Source organism: Pimephales promelas, chromosome 2 (assembly GCF_988280905.1).
Source record: "Pimephales promelas chromosome 2, fPimPro1.hap1.1, whole genome shotgun sequence".
NCBI lineage: Eukaryota > Metazoa > Chordata > Actinopteri > Cypriniformes > Leuciscidae > Pimephales > Pimephales promelas.
In genome coordinates this window covers 1,450,427-1,472,040 of record NC_142770.1, presented here as the reverse complement: position 1 = coordinate 1,472,040, position 21,614 = coordinate 1,450,427, and the positions used below count along the sequence as shown (strand labels likewise).

General features: G+C 41.9%; 1 protein-coding gene across 27 annotated transcripts in view; it reads left to right on the top strand.

The window, feature by feature from the left end:
• ptprsa (protein tyrosine phosphatase receptor type Sa) overlaps positions 1-21,614 on the top strand; it is a 363,573-nt gene that overhangs the window by 294,668 nt on the left and 47,291 nt on the right. For 19 of the 27 annotated variants that reach the window (XM_089133590.1, XM_089133584.1, XM_089133581.1 and 16 more), the window contains 5 exons: positions 4,697-5,011; positions 9,949-10,142; positions 11,718-11,744; positions 13,253-13,370; positions 20,301-20,888. The exons of 3 other annotated variants lie outside the window; for them this stretch is intronic. In XM_089133590.1, the coding sequence (XP_088989716.1) occupies positions 4,697-5,011; positions 9,949-10,142; positions 11,718-11,744; positions 13,253-13,370; positions 20,301-20,888 (1,242 nt within the window). The remainder of the gene's footprint in view (positions 1-4,696; positions 5,012-9,948; positions 10,143-11,717; positions 11,745-13,252; positions 13,371-20,300; positions 20,889-21,614) is intronic. 5 more of the 27 variants (XM_089133664.1, XM_089133661.1, XM_089133639.1 and 2 more) reach the window with 1 other exon arrangement.

The window sequence follows — 21,614 nt, the reverse complement described above, 5'->3', positions numbered from 1 at the left end:
TGCCGTTCGGCTCCCCTGCGTGCTCCCTTCTTTCTTCTGTGTTCGTATTTCTTTTTCATGTGTCAACAGCGGCAAATGCACTTTTTTCCTCCCATGCGACTGAAGCGCACAAAATATTATTGACTCTGGGGTCTGCCATGGCTTTCCACCACATCTAGTCCCTCACTGTGTATTACTGAGAGCGGCTCAGGCTGTGGCCGCTGGCGCCTGCAGGTAGTCAGCATTTACACTGGGAGGCCGTCTGAATTATTCAAGCCTCCGGCCTAAAAATACACCCTCGCTGAGTCACATCATGAAATCCTCAATGCTTGTGGGGAACCTTGCAGCTGGCGTGTGCCCTGCGCTAAAATATTGCAGGTACTTGTGTGACGGTCCAAACAGAGGGGTCCAAATCCATCTATTTTACAGTCTTTTCTTGTATAATACCGAGGCTTTGGTTTCTAAGCAAAACAGTTTGAGTGAGAAGTTAACCCCCCCCCCCAAAAAAAAAAAGATCGCATGTATTTTATATTTAGTTAACTAAAACTGTTTTAATATAGTTTTTAAGCTGTTTCATTTAGGGCTGTCAAACGATTAATCGCATCCAAAATAAACGTTTTTGTTTACAACGATTTACAACGATTACAATTTTTAGTTTACAACGATATACTGTGTGTAAATTGCACATGCTTGTATATATTTAAGAAATATTTTCATGTATATATATCTATATATGAAGATGCAAAAGCCTCTAAGTGCCATTTGAAATTTTCTTCTAGAATGATCATTTTTCTCAAGCTTGTATATTTAAGTTCAGTAATTTCACCTATTAGATTACCTATTAATTGCCATTTAAGTGAAATTACTGAACTTAAATATACAAGCTTGAGAAAAGTTATCATTCTAGAAGAAAATTTCAAATGGCACTTAGAGGCTTTTGCATCTGAACTCTTCATATAATTTATATGATGTATAAATATAAATATTTTATATATAAATAATATTTTTTTTCTTAAATATACATGCATGCATGCATATATATATATATATATATACAAAATAATTCTACACAGTGCACCCACATATATTATGTAAACACAAACTTTTATTTTGGATGCGATTAATCGCGATTAATCGTTTGACAGCCCCTTATAATACTACTGTAATCAATTATCAGATGCTTTCAATTGTTGAATAAATTAATAAAGGTTGACGGGTAGATTGGCATTTCTACAAAAGCTTCACAGAAAAACCTTTCAAAACTAGGCATTTTTTTAAAGTCAACATGAAATGGCGTTCAGAACTGTAATCTGATGCATTTCTGAGTGGAATTGGATTTTATTTAGTTTTCATGTTGACTTTAAACCCTCCTTTTGTTCAATGGTCCCTGTTGCAGGTTTAGTCGTCCAGACTTGGATAAACTTACAGTGGGCGGACGATGCCAGAAAGCCATGGCAGTCGTGGCCCGTTTTAACTCATCTTCTGTTTCTACCTGTGCAGAATGGGTGGGATGGGGTTGGTTGAGTGGGTTGAGAGAGCAAGCACTGAATGCATGTATTACCTCCTCCTACCCCTGGGGGGCGCTCTGTTAATGCACGTCATACGCTGTGTGTCCTCTTCTGTTCCATCTCTATATGTCCGTCCCGCTGTTTTGTGTCTTCATGTATTGTATTCTGGAACAATGCAGTGCACTTTTTTATTACCTCCCTTTTGTTTTCTAGCTCTTCTGTGTTTCACTCCAGAAATGAAACTAAAGCTCACCTGCTCCAGCTTGACGTTACCTGGTTTTAATTCATTTCTGTTCAGTACACAGGTTTAAGTTCATTTGATTTGATTTCAGTTTGGTTTACTCGAGGAAACAGCTCTTTTTTTTTTTTGCTCTTCCTGTCGGGGTTTCATTTTCCTTGACAAGCTCAACATACAGCAACAGCACTTAGCATTGCCAAAGCAAATCCATTAAACTAAAGGTGAGAGTAAGTATCCCGGCGGGATGACCGTAGGCTTCTTGCTTGAGATATGGGACTTTGTCCCACAGGCGTGGTTCACTACATCTGCCCGACGTCTTCCCTTGAGCAGAAACTAAAGTAGTGTAGATTTACCCATAACAAGGTCAGGGAGGCGACAAGCTCGGACAGTTAGAAGCAATTTAGCACAACTGCCCCCCAACTTAACACATAAACATTACAGTGTGGATTCCTGTGAGGTAAGTGACCGCCGTTCGGAGGAAGCCCAGTCTGCCGTCCCATCTTTCAGAAATCGGCCACTTAACCAATCCGTATAAGTAGGCGTAGAAGTGACCAGCGGAATTGGTTCAGCCAGAATCATCTTCACAGAGAGTTTCCAAGACGTTTAGTCTTGCCGTAGGTCTATTTTGCACTACACCAATTGGCGTACTGGTCTTCCTCATGAAGGCGTGAACGGAAAGTGTATTGTGTTTGTTTCTTTTTTGGTACAGTGCTGTTGAGTTGACGCTCAGTCAGGTTACGAACCAAGTTACGAACCAAAGCCCCTTCGATGGTCCGGCAGAGAGTACTCACCTCACCCTCCATATCCCCCAACACTTGTTTGCATACCCTGGAGGATGTTAAATATTGGGGGATGTGTCCAAACCATTGAGGGTAAGTGGAGATAGACACTCCTGCCTTGACCAAGTGGGAGGCATTCTGGGAAGTGTGCTTAAGAGTCAATGGCTATTGAGTGATGCTCAGGTTTCAAACATGGTCATCGAGGGTCCACAAACTGGGGGCAAGGGTTTCCGCACCAATCTTGGGTTTGGTGCAAGAACGCCTTGGAGGTCCTATCGAATAAGTCGACAGCATCTGGCTCATGAACCTTTTTATCCAAACAAATCTGTAATTGCAGTTGTTTTCATCTCTCAGTTGGCTTTTTTTGTAGCAGCGCCACCATTTGGCCCATTTGGTTTTGAAGAGTGATTTCATTTCGAACACTGAAATCCAAGACTCTTTTTGTGTTTGATGTATAATACAGTCCCAGAATCATGAATCTAAACCTTCAGGTAGTTCTGCAACTCTCAGATATCAAACTTTCATTTGGCACTCCAACCAGCTCGGTTTTACAAGAACTGAATGCAAAATACTCTTCAAGAGAGGAAGTACATCTTCAAAATATATCTTCAAACGGAAGATGAAAATCCTGTAAAACTTTAATCCAATAAGCCCATTTGGTGAATAAACAGGGCTCTGAATAATGTTGCTCGCTGAACTCTGGGACAGGTGACACCTATGGTGATGGGACTGTGAAGTCGGTTAACTATTTCCCAAACAAAGCGCAACAGGGAACGTTTTTACTCGGAAAAGTAAAGTAAGAGTTCGGTTAAGGTGGGTGGATGTTAGCGAGGTGCTAGCACCCTGATCTCAATCTTGTGGACCCTCAGGCTAGTGTAAACAGTGTATAGTGCAGCCTGATGAAAGCACAGAGAACGCTCTCTCCCTCCAGCCCCAAAAAACATCCACATTATAGGCCAAATGACTCAACAAATTGACCGTCAATAGTTTAAATTGAGCTGTATTCGGCTAGCTCAGCAGTAGAGGGAGAGGGCCGAACCCAACCGAATCTAGGGAAATATAGTCTCCCTCGAATCGGGTGCTTGTGGTAAGAAAGTCTTTAAAAATTAGTGTTTGAAGATGTCAGGTACGTATAATGTACAGGAAAATGCTTTTGTGTGTTTTTGTTCTGTTTTGGTTTTTGCCGTGTTTAATGGTTTTCCTTTCTGTTTGAAGCTTGGTGGCTTTCCATGATTCTTCTGAGTTGACATTTCGGGTCCTAACATTTTCTTTTCCAGCCATTATTTCGCAGAGAGTTTTGCTCATTTTCCTGTAATCTGTTTTGAATGATTTTGTTTTGCTTTCCAACGATGGTGCTCATCCATTTGAATTTCAGTCACAAATATGTTTTATCCCCATCTGTCCGTTTCCCCCTCATTCATTTGTGTTACTTATAGCTCCAGGGATCAGTGTGACAGAGTAACTTTTAATGTTTAATTTACAATGGAGATAAATGTTACAGGCCTTTAAACGGTGTAATACATCCATATGCGCAAGCATTTTGTAGGCATGGACTCTGTGCATTTCAAACGAGACTTTTATATTGATTTAGAACTGCACAGACGTTGTAATCTTTGATATGTGCCGGGAAAGTGCTCGACAAAAACGCCTCGAAATTCCGCAATGAATGGCCTTCATTCACATGCAAATAATGTGATCTATTTTCCTCTCATGGTGGAAATATATCTTAAAGGCCCGGGGTATTTACTGTGAAAGATGGGCTAAATCTTTGGCTCGTATACTGGCGGTTGTAGTTTCTTAGTATTTTTTGTCGAAACTTCCTTAAATAAAGATACATTAACTTGAGAAAAGTTCATATATCAAGGAGGTCAGAAAAAGCCAAGATTAAATGACCCCAAAAATACAATAGAAAATCTTTGGCGTTTCTTTTAGATCTTTGACATCAAAATCAAGCCAAAGTTAAACCTTCATGCTTCATATTTATGCATGCGAAACACCTCGACCCCTTCAAAACCAAGCTCTTCTGTTTGCATTCGCCCTTTGTTTTCCTCGTTTTTTCTTGCGTTTCAGTGTGTCTTTGCTTGTTTTATTTTTTCAGTTGGGTTTTCCCTTTTATCATTTTCTTTTTCTCTTTCCCATCTTTTCGTTTTTTGTTTTCCACCCCTCCTCTCCCCCTTCCCAAACCTGAGCAGAGCCCTCCGCCCCCCCTCAAGACATTAAGTGCTCCAGCTCCAGCTCCACCACCCTGCTGGTAAGTTGGCGCCCTCCGCCGGCCGAGAGCCAGAACGGGGCGCTGGCCGGGTACATAGTGCGCTACGCGGTGGTGGGCGCCGGGGCCGAGGTCAGCGCGGAGCCCGTGGAGGAGCCGGCGGTGCCGTCCACCTCCGACCGGATCGAGCTCCAGCGGCTGGAGAAATGGACCATGTACAGAGTCACCGTGGCGGCCTCCACCAGCGTGGGTCCGGGCCCCGAGAGCGAGCCGCTGCTCTGCCGCACGGACGAGGATGGTACTGAAACCTTCAAACAATTTAATAATTACAAATTTAATTGAGTTTTAATTTACTTGTGAAGCAACACTGTTTGATACTAAGACTTGTTCCCTTTCGTTAGGGAACTCCTACGTGTCATCGGAGGAGTTTCCAACGAATTCGTTTTCCAACGAATAGTGTGAACCCAATTCGTTGGAAACGCCTACAACGAGTTTCCAACAAATTTGTTTTCCAACGAATTGTGTGATCCCAATTTGAGTTTACAACGAATTATTATTCCAACGAATAGTGTGATCCAATTCGTTGGATACTCCTACGAAGAGTTTCCAACTAATTTGTTTTCCAACGAATAGTGTGATCCCAATTTGAGTTTCCAACGAATTATTATTCCAACGAATAGTGTGATCCCAATTCGTTGGATACTCCTACGACGAGTTTCCAACTAATTTGTTTTCCAGCGAATAGTGTGATCCCAATTTGAGTTTCCAACGAATTATTATTCCAACGAATAGTGTGATCCCAATTCGTTTGAAACTCCTACGAAGAGTTTCCAACTAATTTGTTTTCCAACGAATAGTGTGATCCCAATTTGAGTTTCCAACTAATTATTATTCCAACGAATAGTGTGATCCCAATTCGTTGGATACTCCTACAACGAGTTTCCAACAAATTTGTTTTCCAACGAATAGTGTGATCCCAATTTGAGTTTCCAACTAATTATTATTCCAACGAATAGAGTTTCCAACTAATTATTATTCCAACGAATAGTGTGATCCCAATTCGTTGGATACTCCTACAACGAGTTTCCAACAAATTTGTTTTCCAACGAATAGTGTGATCCCAATTTGAGTTTCCAACTAATTATTATTCCAACGAATAGAGTTTCCAACTAATTATTATTCCAACGAATAGTGTGATCCCAATTCGTTGGATACTCCTACTACGAGTTTCCAACGAATTTGTTGTCCAACGAATAGTGTGATCCCAATTTGAGTTTCCAACGAATTAGTTTTACAACGAATAGTGTGATTCCAATTCATTGGAAACTCCTATGACGAGACGTCTCCGTTCCCTACTCAGCGAACGAGGGTTACCATACGTAACAAGACGTTTTCATTGATAGTTTAGATTGATTAGAATTGTTTTTGCCAGTGAAGACAAAAATACGCTTGTATTAATGGCATATTCTCTGAAAACAAGTATTAATATCTTATGCAAAGTTGCTTCTCAAGTATGTTTATTTTGTTATTTTTAGATATTTTATACAAATATACAAGTTTTGGCTGTTTTTAGATAGTTCAGGGTCAGCAAAATTAAAAATGTAAAATGGCCTCTTAAAGCTATTTAAATGTCCAACCTAGACAGCGTTTTAAGATTATGCTTTAAGATTAACGCAAAACAATACAATCTTACAACATGAAAAATTAATCAGCTGTTTTCATGCTTAAAAAAATCTGTTCTTTACTGTAACACTTACTTTTCTAAGGCCTCGTATGTCACAGTGTTGGTTTGTGTCCCCCAGGTGTCCACTAGATGTCCTCCTTCCCCACGGTGTCATTCACTTCATGAACTACATTTCCCACGATCCTTATCTTATCATTGTACTCAGCTGTTCCTCATCACTGATCTTTGCACTCTGCCATTCCCCATTATCATTGACAATTCCCTGTGTATATAACCCATGTGCCATGAAGTCCTTGCATTTATCGCGCCACTTCTGGTGTTCTGTTTTCTTTGCTTCTTGGTTTGTTTCTTGTATATGTTGGATTGCCTTTGGATTTTGACCCTTGCTTGGACTGGTTTACGATTTTGGATTACACTTTAAATAAACATCTGCTTTTGGATTTAACCCCTGTTTCCCGTGTGTGGATCGCACTGGGGTAGGAACCGGGGGGGATGGGGGGGGACGTGTCCCCCTCAATATTGAAAAATGCGGCATGTGTCCCACCCAAAAAATTGCATACCTAACCTATCGCAGAGTTTAGTGACGATGAAAAAACCTTCAGACCAGTCGCATTAAAATACACAGATTAATTATTAGAAATGTTGTTATAACTTTGACCAAAAGGTGGCGCTGTCTTGAAATCTTTTGAGTACCTTCAGGGGATGGTGCTGATGGCACAAACTGAGTTTCGTAATGTTACACCAATGCATTCGTCAAGTATAGCATGTTATGTTCTGTTATAGCGCCACCAAGAGGCTCAGTCACACAATTTTTTTTTTACGTGTCCTCAAAGTGAGCCCATACATCTGTGTGCTAATTTTGGTGGAAATATCTCAATTCGTTTCGGAGTTATCGACATTTATGTGAAAAAACACATAAAAAATGACTGACACGTGACTTTGATTGAGTTTTACTACCCATTACTATCAACATTTTTGCATTTGGGCATTGGCGTTTAGCTATCGACCTATGTTTCCGTTTTTCTGACGGTGGTTTCGTCTCAATCGGAACAGCGGTTTCAAAGATATCGCCAAAGGTTTTTTTCGCGCTAACTCGCTATGCTACACCAACCGTAAGACGAAACCCAGCATGTTTGGTATCGTTGGACTCAGCAATGATTTAGGAACTCAAAAATATGACTCCCGTGAAAATAAGTGTACCACACCCAAAGTTACAAGCGTTTGAAAAAAAAATCACCACGAGGTGGCGCTGTTTCGAAACTTCTCAGGCTCCTTCAAGGCATCGTACTAATGACCCATACCGAGTTTCGCAACAATTCGTTCATGCGTTCAAAAAATACAGCATTTTAGCACATAATTCAAAATGGCCGATCTGGGAAAATTGGATATCGGTCGACTCGGCATGAATCTAACAAGACCATTTTTATGATTTTTAGAAAAACTGTTCAGAAGTTATGAGCAAAAATAGCCATTTTTCATATCTCCGGACTAGTAGGTGGCGCAGCGCCGAAATGCAGCATGTAGCCTCAGGTCATGCTTATGATGACATGTACCAAGTTTGGTCTAAATAAGTAAAAGCGTTGCGGAGATACAGCCTTATGTCTGTTTTTGCAAGCGTTACGTAAAATTAAGTTGCGCGGTATTCGAGAACGACATGCAGCGTTTTTATGAATTCTATAACTTTTGGTCGGCACGGTCTGGAGATGATCTGGTTCAATCACCAAACGTTACATCACCAAACGTTATGTTACTATTATGGCGGTGGGATAGACGTTGATTCATAGTGGCCAATATGCCCCCCCCCCCCCCCCACACCAATGTCAAAGACATTCCTACGCCCTTGGTGGATCGTGACACTGTATTTGGTTTTATGTCCCCATTCTTTTTCCAGTGACCTTATATAGTCTCTAGCCAAGCTTAGTGAGTAAATAAATCTAAGATGGTGGAAGAGGTGAGAGAAATGTTGATTATCCGTCTGGGTGGACAGCTCACTCTTTTTTGGAGCAGATCTATTGACTTGCATTATGTGATGGAGGAAACATTGACTTAGCATCATTTTCATCCGTCACACCTCTTTGTAAAAGCACTCGGACAGCTTATGAGCACTGAAATAAATCTAGCCAGAGTAAGAAATTGTGTCGGACGTTCCCTGGTGACAGCAGTCTTTCTCTGTGACTGACAGCGCTAGTTCAGGATACAAGCTAGTAATCAATACGGAGCACAGCGCTGTGGGCCACCCTACGATGGATGGTTTTAACGGGCTGGTCAACCGCTGTAGGCGGGTCAAGAGGGAGGGAACGCTTCTCCGAGACCTCCGATGGGAAATCTTATTTGACCAACCCCACAACACGGAGTTATTTGAGTAGCGATATGTTACGACAGTCACATCCTTGGAGACTTGTGCCGTTAAATCGTCTTATATGGGAGTGCCTGGCCCCAAAATACAGTGCTTCCCCTTATAGGGTCTTACATACAGGAAATCGGTCTCCTCCTTACAGCAGGACTGAACGACCGGAGGTATTAAACATCAAGGCCTCGTATAAAAGGATTTTCATTAGCTCGCAGGTCTGCAGACAGCAAATTGATCAGAGCTCAGATAAGAATGATAGTGAAATGGAACGGGATGAAATGGTTGCTCGGGTATATGGGGGTGTGATATTACATTTGATTAAATATCCCTGAAGATGGGCTCTTAATCAGTAACCTGGTTTCACATAATTGAATGTACATACTAGCTGAGACGCTAGGGCTTAGCTTCTATTCAGCCGTTTTGAGGTGGGGACTTTGTGTAGTCTGAGGTGCTCAATTAGGATTGGTACTATTTTAAAAAATCAGACTCAGACGTAATGAAAGATGTATGTTGTTGCCTTTTCTCATATTTGTGTGATTTGGGAGTAGATTTGTTCAAATTGGTAGATTGCTTGAAAAACGTGTTCCCTAAAAGGCCAAGTGGTTCAGAGTCTCATCAAGGTTGAAATATTTTCGAAATTGGCCTCTAAAGTTGGTAGAAAGTGAAAAATATGTAGATGAGTGAGCGATAATAGTGTCTAAAGACTAAGGGTTCTGTCTTGCACCCGGCGCAAATGACTTCGTACACGCATGTATTCATATTTTGGATGTCGGCACAAAAAGAAGGCTTGTTTCGGCGCAAACATTCCCTAGTGCTATTCTGCAGTTCCAGAAAACAATTGCGCCACTGACTTCAGACCAGTTTTTTTCAGGTCATTGGTGGAATCGTTTTCTGGAACTGCAACACAAATTTCGACTGACTTTTTGTTGCCCTATTGGGATGAAAATTGGTGGAAATGTAGAAAAAAGTGTGCCCTTCAAATCCTAGTGGTTCAGAATCTCATCAGGGAAGAAATATTTCCGTAACTGAAAAAAATCCCCTAAAAATTGGTAAAAAAATGGAAAAGTGACAGTAATTAAAACACAAGTTTTAACGTCACTAAGTCAGGTATAGCAAAGCAACACTCAGTGAGTTTACTGTATGTAAAACTGTGAAAATCTAGTTTCAATGATCAATTAGCCAATCTCTTGCCCCACCGCAGTTCCCGGGGCCCCCCCTCGCCGCGTGGAGGTCGAGGTGCTCAACTCCACCGCCATCAAGGTGATGTGGCGCTCACTGTTGCCAGGGAAACAGCACGGGCAGATCCGCGGGTACCAGGTGCACTACGTCCGCGTGGAGAACGGCGAATCCCGCGGCCTGCCCCTCATCAAGGACGTCATGCTAGCCGATGCACAGGTATGTTAGCGCGATTATTAGCGTTTCGTCAAACAAACAGTTGCAGCAAATGTATGAAAATCCTTTTATAAATAATTTCATCTGTGAAGTTCTTTTATAGCCTCTAGAATGCTCTCCACAAGCGGCCCAAAACATCTTATCAGCCATTAGAATTGCACGGTTTAGTCAAACCTCTAATAAGTTTAACCTCTAAGGCTCTAGTGTCATAGATAAAGTCAACAAAAGCTGATTATGTCTGCCGTATTAAGCGCCCCGAGAGCTCCACTGAAACACGAGGCACTTGAGCATTGCGGTCACAATTCAGACTTGATTTAAAAGCACAAGCGGCAAGAGGAAGGAAGAAAAAGCGAGCGAGCGCCTCTGGCTGCAACCTCGAATTATAATACAAGCTTCTGTCATCCTTATTCTCCTCACAGCGGCAGATATTAGCATGAGTAAAGCTTGTGTTTATGATGGAATTGTTTACAGTCGTGGGAATCCGTTGATATCTGGGTCGCGAGTGCAAATGGTGAATTGAATTTCATGAGTAAAAAGTGTCATTTTATATATTGGTAAATATACGTAAATCCTTTCCCAGACAGCAAACTGACATTGAATCAACGTGGAAACGACGTCTCTCATGACATTGAAACAACGTTGATTTTGCTCATCGAATTAACGTTGAACCAACGTCAGATGCGGCATTCTTCAAAGCTAAATGAAAATCGAAAATTGGTTTGCTTTCATAACGTTGAAACAACGCGTTGATTTCAAGTTGATTTTCCGTTAGTTTTGAAAGAATGACGCGTCTGACGTTGGTTCAACGTTAATTCGATGAGCAAAACAATGTCAGATCAACGTTGTTTCTATGTTATGTTTCCACGTTGATTCAATGTCAGTTTGCTATCTGGGTTTAGTAAATATGTGGTCATCTCATATTGAATAATTGTTATATTATCTTTTCAAAAATGATTTAGGGTGACCATATTTTGATTACCAAAAACCAGGACACTCGGCCCAGCAAACACATGGGCCAACTCAAATGATACTCGAAGTTTACTCAAAGATACTTTATTATTTTTAGGTTATGCCTCCTCGTCTGTATGGATAGAAAATTGTTATATTGTTATATGGACCGTTGGTCACCCTAAATTATTCCCAGTGTAAAAATTTCAGTATCGTGAGGTAAAATGTTTTCCATTTTTATAGTCGTCTTGTTCATTCGTTTTGAGGAAAATATTGACATTATTCACAAAATCGCGGTTCGTGAGGTGATTTTCACCAATGCCTTTACTCATCCAATTAATTTGTGCACATTTCTTCAGAAGTTCTGATCTGATATCACGCTGGAAAACAGCCGCTTTTTACAAATGAAAGCTGCAGGAATGACACGCTCAGATAGCGGCGGACACTCAATTTCCTGCCTCGTCTTCAATCTCCTCCATTTTTTCACTCTAATCCACACACTGACCTACTTTAAAACACTCTTCCATTTCCTTGACACTTTTACCTCGTTTCGTCTTACGCTTTCCTCTCTTTCTTTCTGTCTGTCTATCGCTCGCGCTCCTCTTTCTCCTCCCGGGTGGGGGACGTTAGTGGGAAATGGACGACACAGCTGAATACGTGAGTATGGCTGTCGGCGAGAGTTCGCTCGCTGTGATCAGAGAACCTGTGATGTTACATCAGACCCGGGCGATGAGTGTGTGTGTGTGTGTGTGTGTCCCACGACTAATCATGGAAACACAAACCATAAGAAATGTAGTTTTGTCTCTCGTTTAAAGAGTTTTTCTGGCATTGCCAGATTTTTATAATGAGCCACAACAACTCATGCATCGCGTGTGTGTGCGTATGGGGAAATGATGTAACATCAGGGTTGTTTTATGCCTGGCATGGACGAGTGTGTTTTGTGCTGTGATGTTGTGTATCGCTGAGTTTTATTTATTTTTATAAATGGATCATTTGTGTAACCCTTAGATTGCATGAACAGGTGAAGCTCAGAGACCCGCGGGTGATTTTTGTTCTCCGCGAGCGCTTGCCATTAATTTCCCCTCCGTCATGCGCGCTGATCAAAGCTCACCTGAAATATTGGAAAACAGGGGCTCGTCTGAAGGGTGTGTGTGTGTGTGTGTGTGTGTGCACAGCTTACCAGCCGACCCCGAGAAATTCATTATTCTGACGGTCTGTTTGCTCGGGCTCTGTTGAATTAATTCACAGACATGTGTTATAGATGAGCAGGAATCGTAATCCAATGATAACGCTAAATGTCAAAAATAATGAGCCACACCACACTGCTGTAGAAATCTATATAGTATGTATTTATGTATAATTTATTTAAATATTATTACATTTAACATAAATAATATAAAAATATAAGTATATATATATATATATATATATATATATACATATGATGTGTGCATGTGTGTGTGTGTGTATAAATATATATATCAAAAGTTATGTATACTGTATATTAACGCATTAGTAATGTGATTGCACATTCTGTATTAATGTTGCAAGTTGCTTGGTTAAAGGGATAGTTCACTTTGAAATTAATTTTTGATATGTTTTATCTTACCTCAAGGGCATCCAAGATGTAGGAGTCTTTGTTTACGCAGTCGTTTCAATTTTGATATTTTTAGGTCAAACCGTTGTCTGTCAGTCATATAATGGAGGTCTATGGTCACCACCTCAAAGAGCATGCACAGAGAAGTCCAAATTAAACATGATTTAATGACTCGTAAATGTAAGTACACACTGATGGCCTAAGACATGAAACGAGCGGTTTGTGTGAGAAAACCAACAGTATATCGTTTTTACCTCATGCTCTTTGAGGTGGTGACCATAGACCTCCATTATATGACTGACAGACAACGGTTTGACCTAAAAACATCAAAATTGAAAATACTGTGAAAACAAAGACAGCTCCATCTTGGATGCCCTTGAGGTAAGCTAAAACACACCAAAAATTAATTTCAAAGTGAACTATCCCTTTAATATTCTTATAAAAATAAAGAGTGCAGGTTGTGACATTGGAAAGAAGGGAAACTGACGCCGTGCCTGTGCTAGTGACATGTTGCAAAAGTCCGTTCCTAACATAGTGCTAACTTCCTCTCGGTGTCCATTAAACACAGGAGATGGTCATCGGGGGCCTGCAACCTGACACCACGTACTCCATCACCGTGGCCGCCTACACCACCAAAGGAGACGGTGCCCGCAGCAAACCCAAGCTGGTGGTGACGAAGGGAGCAGGTCAGTCATCATGGCGTTATCATTAGCCGAGCTCCACTGCGCCGCGGGCCAGGTGTTATTGGCTACAGGAGCTAAATGAACCTTGAGGGACTTCAATCGAGTCAGAAACAAACAAACATGGCCTATATAGTGTGTCTGGACATGTTGCCACTGCAAAAGTTTCGTTTTTAGAAAACCTAACGAGATAATGACGAGTCATTAGCCTACGTGTGCTAAACAGCATGCTAACGTAGCATCATTAAATTGGACTTAAAGTGTTTTCTAATTGTTGCTTTATATACACATGCAGACTGAGTTTTTAGTACCATGATATCCTTACAAGTACTCTATTTCTGTACACAGACTCATTTGTTTTCAACTAAAAAATTGTTTTAGCATTAGCATAGTTAGCTTTAATGTTGCCTGATTATTCAAGGCTACAAGCTAACTAATCACCACAAAACCCACTACCTAGGACATTTAAAAATATTTTATACATCCCTACTGTTAGAATTGACCTATGGCTAAGCCACGCCCCCAAACGCGATGAGCCAATCACAATGCGTAGCTAACCCAATACACTCGCGCATTCTCTGCTTCCACGTCTATTGAAATGTATTGCAGTTAGTCAGTTTTCATTCGTTTCTTATTGTCATTATAAGTTTAAAATGGTCGAACGGTGTGTATGGGGTTCATGCAGCTCCGACACTAGGTTCCCGAGAGGCTGGGCGACGGTGTGTTTTTTTTACCCTTTCCCAAACATCTCAACCGAGATAAGCGTCTGCTCTGGATTAAGTGACGCGGTAACACACCAACTAAACGTAGATAAATTAAACAAGGATGTCTACATCTGATCTACGTTAAGTCAACAACGTATTTTAACGTTATCTTTAAAAACTCTAACGTAACGTTAGGCTAACGTTAGCCTAGCATTAGAAAACGTTAACGTTAGCTTCTAGCCGTGTTGTACATTATGTCACTTAGCTTCATTAACGTATCTGTAAATAACCAATAATGTTGTGCTGAATGATTGATGTAAGCAACGATACGCGGTTTATCACGTTTACACTGTGACCTGTACAAGCTTTTCATCGACCTTCTCATCAATAAAATGATTAATATTACCCTCCAATGCATAGTTAGGGTGACTTCAAGATGATGTATAATCTTTCTGTCTCCAAAAATCACCAACTGTGACCGCTGCCATCGCCCCTGTGTGTCCGAGTGTGTGGAGGGGGCGTGGCTTAGCCATAGGTCAATCATGGGGGTTTTCCTTCTTAAAGGAGTAGTTCACTTTTGAAAAAACTTTAGCTGATAATTTACTCACCCCCATGTCATCCAAGATGTCCATGTCTTTCTTTCTTCAGTCGAAAAGAAATTAAGGTTTTTGATGAAAACATTCCAGGATTTTTCTCCATATAATGGACTTCAATGGGGACCAAACGGTCCAAGGTCCAAAAGACAGTTTCAGTGCAGCTTCAAATGTCTTTAAACGATATCAGACGATGAATAAGGGTCTTATCATGCGAAACGATCGCTTATTTCAAAACTTATTCCAAAAATGTCACTTTTCTAAGGACAAATGCTAGCCTTGCTCTATTCTCTGAGGCGCGTTTGTAACGTCACGTAATACGTAATTACGTTCAAAAGGTCACGGGCGACGTAGCCGGAAGTACAGAGTCAGTGTTTACAAGTTGAACGCATAGGAGAAACGTGCAAACTAACTCAAACGCCGTTTACAAAAAAAAAAAATTAAAAGGTAAAACAACGATGTCGGACGATTTTGATTCTGTACTTCCGGCTACGTCGCCCGTGACCTTTTGAGCGTAATTACGTATTACGTGACGTCACAAACGCGCCTCACAGAATAGAGCAAGGCTAGCATTTGTCCTTAGAAAAGTTACATTTTTGGAATAAGTTTTGAAATAAGTGATCGTTTCGCATGATAAGACCCTTATTCATCGTCTGGTGTCGTTTAAAGCCCTTTGAACAGTTTGCACTGAAACTGTCTTTTGGACCCCATTGAAGTCCATTATATGGAGAAAAATCCTGGAATGTTTTCATCAAAAACCTAAATTTCTTTTCGACTGAGGAAAGAAAGACATGGACATCTTGGATGACATGGGGGCGAGTAAATTACCAGCAAAAGTTTTTTCAAAAGTGAACTACTCCTTTAAATACACCATGGTATTACTATAGAAAAGTGAATACCATGCTAGTGAAACATCATGCTAATCCCATGATATTCTTTAAAGTACCTTTTAAGCAGTATATTATATGTAACCGTGTCGTAGCCTAGCTGTTTTTTTAGCGCTGACGAGACAGGTGCGCCGATCCCAGGTGTCAAGTGTGACAGTTCTCAGCGCTCGTCTCTCTCCCCCTGTGATGTTGGCGCTCAAAGGAAGGATGTCCCTGTGCTTCCCGCCTCCGAAAGTGTGGCGAAACGCTTACAGCAGACAAAAGAAATAAATAAATAAACAAGGGCAGACTCAGCCCTGCTTAAAGAAGCGGCATCACGCTCTTTCAAGTGCCAGAACAGAGGGAAGGCTTGACCAATGGGGCTCTCCGGGGCACTTTCACGCCTCATTTCCGCGACATAATGCTGTCAGACGATTTAAGCCCCGGCCTTATTGTATTGATAAGGGCCGACCCGCCCCTTTCAAACCCAGAACCTTCCTTAAGTCTCGCCTGTCATCCGAGAGCGCCGTCCGTCCCCGAGCTGCCATTCTGCCTGTCGGAGATACACTTCAGAAGCGCGACTCAGTCAGTCAGGCTCTACGCTCACGCCGAGCCGTCATTCAAGCTGCGAGCGGCGGGATAATGTGCGCGTTAGCGTTGAAGTGGGTCAACAACAGCAAAAAATCACAATGATAATATACATTTATTTTAATAGTGCGGTAACACTTTACTTGAAGGGGTGTGCATAAGACTAACATGTCATGCAACATTTTTAATGCAAATATGACATTGTTTGAGTGTCTTTGTCATGACAACTTGACATTACTAAGACAACACAACCTGTCATAAACATGATATTTCAGATTAATGATCAAACTTAAGAAACATAAACATGCATAAACCCTACTCATGTAAACCCTTCAAGTAAAGTGTTCCCCATTGTACATCAATGCAAATCGGGTTATTTTTGAGTCACGTGTCGGCCGTATTGACGGACATTATTAATGCTGCGTTATCGGTTAACCGCGCTTTAATCTCACAGCAGATGTCCTTGTATCGATCTAATTGATGCTCCTGTTGTCCGTGAGGAATGATTGATTCTGTTTTTGCTTCAAAGCCGACAGATTGATTGATGTGTGCTCCGTCAAACGCCTTCGTCGTTAATACGCCGTATCTTTCGCGATGTGCATTAAACGCAAACTGCATCGCCTTTAAGTTTGGAGTAGGAGCCCGTTTCCTCCGGTCTCCTCAGCCGTGTGGGAGATGAGCAGATTGCATGCTAATGCCGAGGCTGGAGGTGTTCTTCACGACTGCCCGCTTGGACGGCCGCCACGGCTCCGGATGTCTCACAATCCTCCCGGCACTGTGGTTATTCCCTCAATTAATCAGCCCACTTAGGGCCACTCGCTCCAGTCCTGATCGTGGAGTTGTTGGTCTCTGGAGCTTCTTGTCCAACCGCGTCCGAAGCCAGGATACTGACCTTTCTGAAAATTGAATTTTTTGGGATTATGGGATTACAAACAGGCATTGTGGCGTTCATAATAGATCCAAAATTAGATAATACTAATAATAATTCATCACATACTAAAGATCTTCTTTAGTTGCCGCGTTAAAAAAAAAAACGTTTGCTGATAATTTACTCACCCCCATGTCATCCAAGATGTCCACGTCTTTCTTTCTTCAGTCGAAAAGAAATTAAGTTTTTTTTTGATGAAAACATTCCAGGATTTTCTCCATATAATGGACTTCAATGGGGTCCAAAAGACAGTTTCAGCGCAAACTGTTTAAAGGGCTTTAAACGATTCCAGACGATGAATAAGGGTCTTATCAAGCGAAACGATCGCTCATTTAATAAATAAATAACAAAGTTTAAGTGAAGAGTCATTTGGTTGATTCAACGAACAAAATGAACGAATTGACTCGGAAAAAGATTCGTTCACAGAACGAACGCTCATCACAGAACAGAGCAAGGCGAGCATTTGAGCTCATAAAACTTCAACTTTGTTATTTATTTATTAAATGAGCGATCGTTTCGCTTGATAAGACCCTTATTCATCGTCTGGAGTCTGAACGGTTTGCACTGAAACTGTCTTTTGGACCCCATTGAAGTCCATTATATGGAGAAAATCCTGGAATGTTTTCATCAAAAACCTTAATTTCTTTTCGACTGAAGAAAGAAAGACTTGGACATCTTGGATGACACGGGAGGGGGGGGGGGATAAATTATCAGAAAGTTTTTCGAAAAGTGAATTTTAACATCTAGCTAGTACCTTGCCGCATTTTCTATTTTCTTTCGAATAATTAAAGACTTTTAATTACGTCGCCCCTTTCGTTATCCCGTGCTGAGGACATTAAGTCGGATGGTTATATTGCCCTTGTCTTTTGTATATTTGATATCAGTTCGGCCCAGAATGCAGCGCTGCAGTTTTTTCGGGGCTAAGTCATGTCAGCTGGCAGTCGTGCTTTATACGCCTAATATAACTCACTGTAAGTCCTGTCGGCAGGTTAATTGCATGTTAGCTGAAGGTTATTTTATTTTGTTCTTTTCCGCAGCCGCACTGACGCTTCTCCTCTACTGGAGATGAGAAGGACAGGGAGCGAGGGGGAAGTAGGGAAGGGGAGGGCGTGAGTTTGAAACGCAATCCCATCTTAATCAGTGGCTGCGGGTCAACAGTGGCCGTTAATGCAAGGCCTAATGGGAAACGTGCCTGTGGTCCTGTGGGGAGGATTGTGTGTCGTCCAGTGGAGTGGACTGGAGTGCTGTTGGTGAGGGGAAGCGCGCTACAATCACACCGTCTCTGACCCTCCATGTCCTCTCGCTGCGGTAGATTGTGATGAGCTTCATCAGCTCGCCTCTTTCTCTGGAGTCATTTGTCCTCATGCCCTCTGTCTCTATCATACGGCTGTTAACCCACCCTCTGTTCAACAACCGTCTAGTCACTTCTGTTTTTCAGTGGTCAATTTCAAAATGTTGGGCTATTTGTCTTCAATAACATGTCTCCTTTCAGACTTGTGGTGAAAAGAAAGTCCAAAATACACTTTTAGGTCTTTATTAGGTCTGTTTGCGTCAAAAGTTGGCGTTCTAAGTCATCCCGCTGCTCTCTCTCTCTCTTGTCGGATCCAAATATGGTCATTTCCTTTTTTAGCAGCAACCAATCGAGAAAGTACAATGGGGCATTTAACTCTAAAAGCGAAATCACATTGGCTGATGTCAATTCTTTAAAGGCCATTTTCTCAGAAATCTCCACTTCAGCATTGCTTACATACACCAAACTCTCCAGTTGTATTCCTATTGTTCGAATATCGTTCAGATTCTGATTTATACAACATTTTATACCTAAAAACAGGGAGAAAATTATTTTTTTATGGTTGCTGAGATTGTTTGTGATAAAAAGAGATCTACCTTTGAGAACTTTGACTCTAATATGTCAACAAAATTCTTTATCCAATGTTCTTCTAGAAATATATGCAAATTAGTGCATATTTAATGAGATCATACCTAATTTGCGTATTTAAAGGATTAGTTCACTTTTGAAAAAACTTTTGCTGATAATTTACTCCAAGATGTCCATGTCTTTCTTTCTTCAGTCGAAAAGAAATTAAGGTTTTTGATGAAAATATTCCAGGATTTTTCTCCATATAATGGACTTCAATGGGGACCAAACGGTTCAAGGTCCAAAAGACAGTTTCAGTGCAGCTTCAAATGTCTTTAAACGACACCAGACGATGAATAAGGGTCTTATCATGCGAAACGATCGCTTATTTCAAAGCTTATTCCAAAAATGTAACTTTTCTAAGGACAAATGCTAGCCTTGCTCTATTCTGTGAGGCGCGTTTGTGACGTCACGTAATACGTAATTACGCTCAAAAGGTCACGGGCGACGTAGCCGGAAGTACAGAGTCAGTGTTTACAAGTTGAACGCATAGGTTGAACGTGCACACGGTTTACAAAAAAGAAATTAAAAGGTAAAACAACGATGTCGGACGATTTTGATTCTGTACTTCCGGCTACGTCGCCCGTGACCTTTTGAGCGTAATTACGTATTACGTGACGTCACAAACGCGCCTCACAGAATAGAGCAAGGCTAGCATTTGTCCTTAGAAAAGTTACATTTTTGGAATAAGTTTTGAAATAACCGTTCGTTTCGCATGATAAGACCCTTATTCATCGTCTGGTGTCGTTTAAAGACATTTGAAGCTGCACTGAAACTGTCTTTTGGACCCCATTGAAGTCCATTATATGGAGAAAAATCCTGGAATGTTTTCATCAAAAACCTTAATTTCTTTTCGACTGAAGAAAGAAAAACATGGACACCAATTATCAGCAAAAGTTTTTTCAAAAATGAACTACTCCTTTAAACATAAATATTCCAAAAACTTGTAATACAAAAGATATTTGTCTTAATGTCAGTAATCAACTGGGGAAATTTCATCCCGATATCTATTAGTTAATTTTCCCCCCTATTGACCTGAGGCGTCTCCCCTTAACTGGAAATATAACAGTGTTGCTGTTCAGACGTAAGACTGTGATTTTGAAACATTTGCAGTTACTCATAGAGTTTATACGTGTGGTTAACACCTTTATGGCAGTTCCACAATAAATGCATGCTTATGCAAGAGTACTTTACAGGAAATGGGTTTGTAATCCTTTTAAATTCGTTTCAGGTGCCTCAACTTTAGTAGGGAGTAACAGGATGAAAAGACATTTGGTTTTGATACAGCAAACTTAAGTGGGATACGGTTCATTTGAACTCTCTCTCTCTCGCTCTACAGTGCCGGGGCCTCCCTTTCTCTCCGTCAACCAAAACTCAGAGACTACCGCGTTAGTACGCTGGCAACCCCCAGATTTCATCGCCCCTGGTCTCGAGGTGCAGGGCTATCGGCTGCAGTTCGGCCGAAAAGACGTGAGCCCCCTGGCCACGCTGGAGTTCGGCCCTCAGGAGTTCGAATACTCCATTAGCAATATCCACCGAGGGGCCGCCTACTTGTTCAAAGTGTCCGCCAAGTCCAAATCGGGATTTGGCGAAGAGGCTACGCGAGAACTTAGAGTCCCGGAAGAGGTTCCTCGAGGGTATCCTCAAATAACCGAAGGGTCCAACATCACCTGCTGCTCGCTCCAGTTCTCCTGGCTGCCTCCGGTGCTAGCGGAGCGCAACGGCGATATAACGGAATACACACTGGCCTATCAGGAGGCGGGAATGGCTCCCAAGGAACTTCGCCTTCCGGCGAGCAAGAACAGCTACACCCTCAACAGCCTGAGACCCAACGCAGTGTACGATGTGAAAATCCGAGCGCACACCAGTGTAGGTCCAGGGCCCTACAGCCCGCCGATCCAGTATCGAACAGTGGCCTACGAAGCAGGTAGGGGTTGCTCATTTCCCCGCCTCAAGGGACAAGCACCTACACCCGATTATATAAAGTTCTCTGGGAGCCACATACCTCACTAACACCCTCCCCCACGACAAGGTAAAATGAGTCAGTAAGCTAAAGTCAGTCAGTTTTGAAAGGGGAGGAGCGTCAATTTCTGCGAGGTAAGTGCCGATTGGTCAGACACGCCCAGCACATTCACTCATCCAATCACAGAATGTCCCTAGTATCAAAGGCAGGCGAGAACCACGTCTATCTGAAGGGTTTTTTCTCATTTATTTTTCGTTTTTTGGTCTCTTTTCTGTACTCACCTCCCCCCCCCCCCCCCTCCGCTCCCACACTGGGATGGTTTGAAGCATGGTGTCCCATGATGCACTGCTAACAAGTGTGGGCATGACAATTGCAATTGTGTTTTGGGGTTTGTCCTCGTTCCTGTCGGGCTTCCTGCCACGGCAGTGCCTATCCAAATTTAAGAGTGCGCAGAAGCGTAATGTTGGGGGAAGCATTCAGGGGGGATTATGGGAACTTCTTGTTGGGGGGCGGCACTGCCGGGCCAGGGCAGGCAGAGTACTGTGCGATCCTGTGGTTCTGTGTTCACCAGTCCAGTCTAGCGTGCTGTTTGTCCCAACTGAGCGCCTCCCTCCCTCCCCTTCACAGCTAACGCCACACTCCGCTCACTCCGAGGGACCAAAGCCCCGTTCCCTTGGGAAAATCATTCAG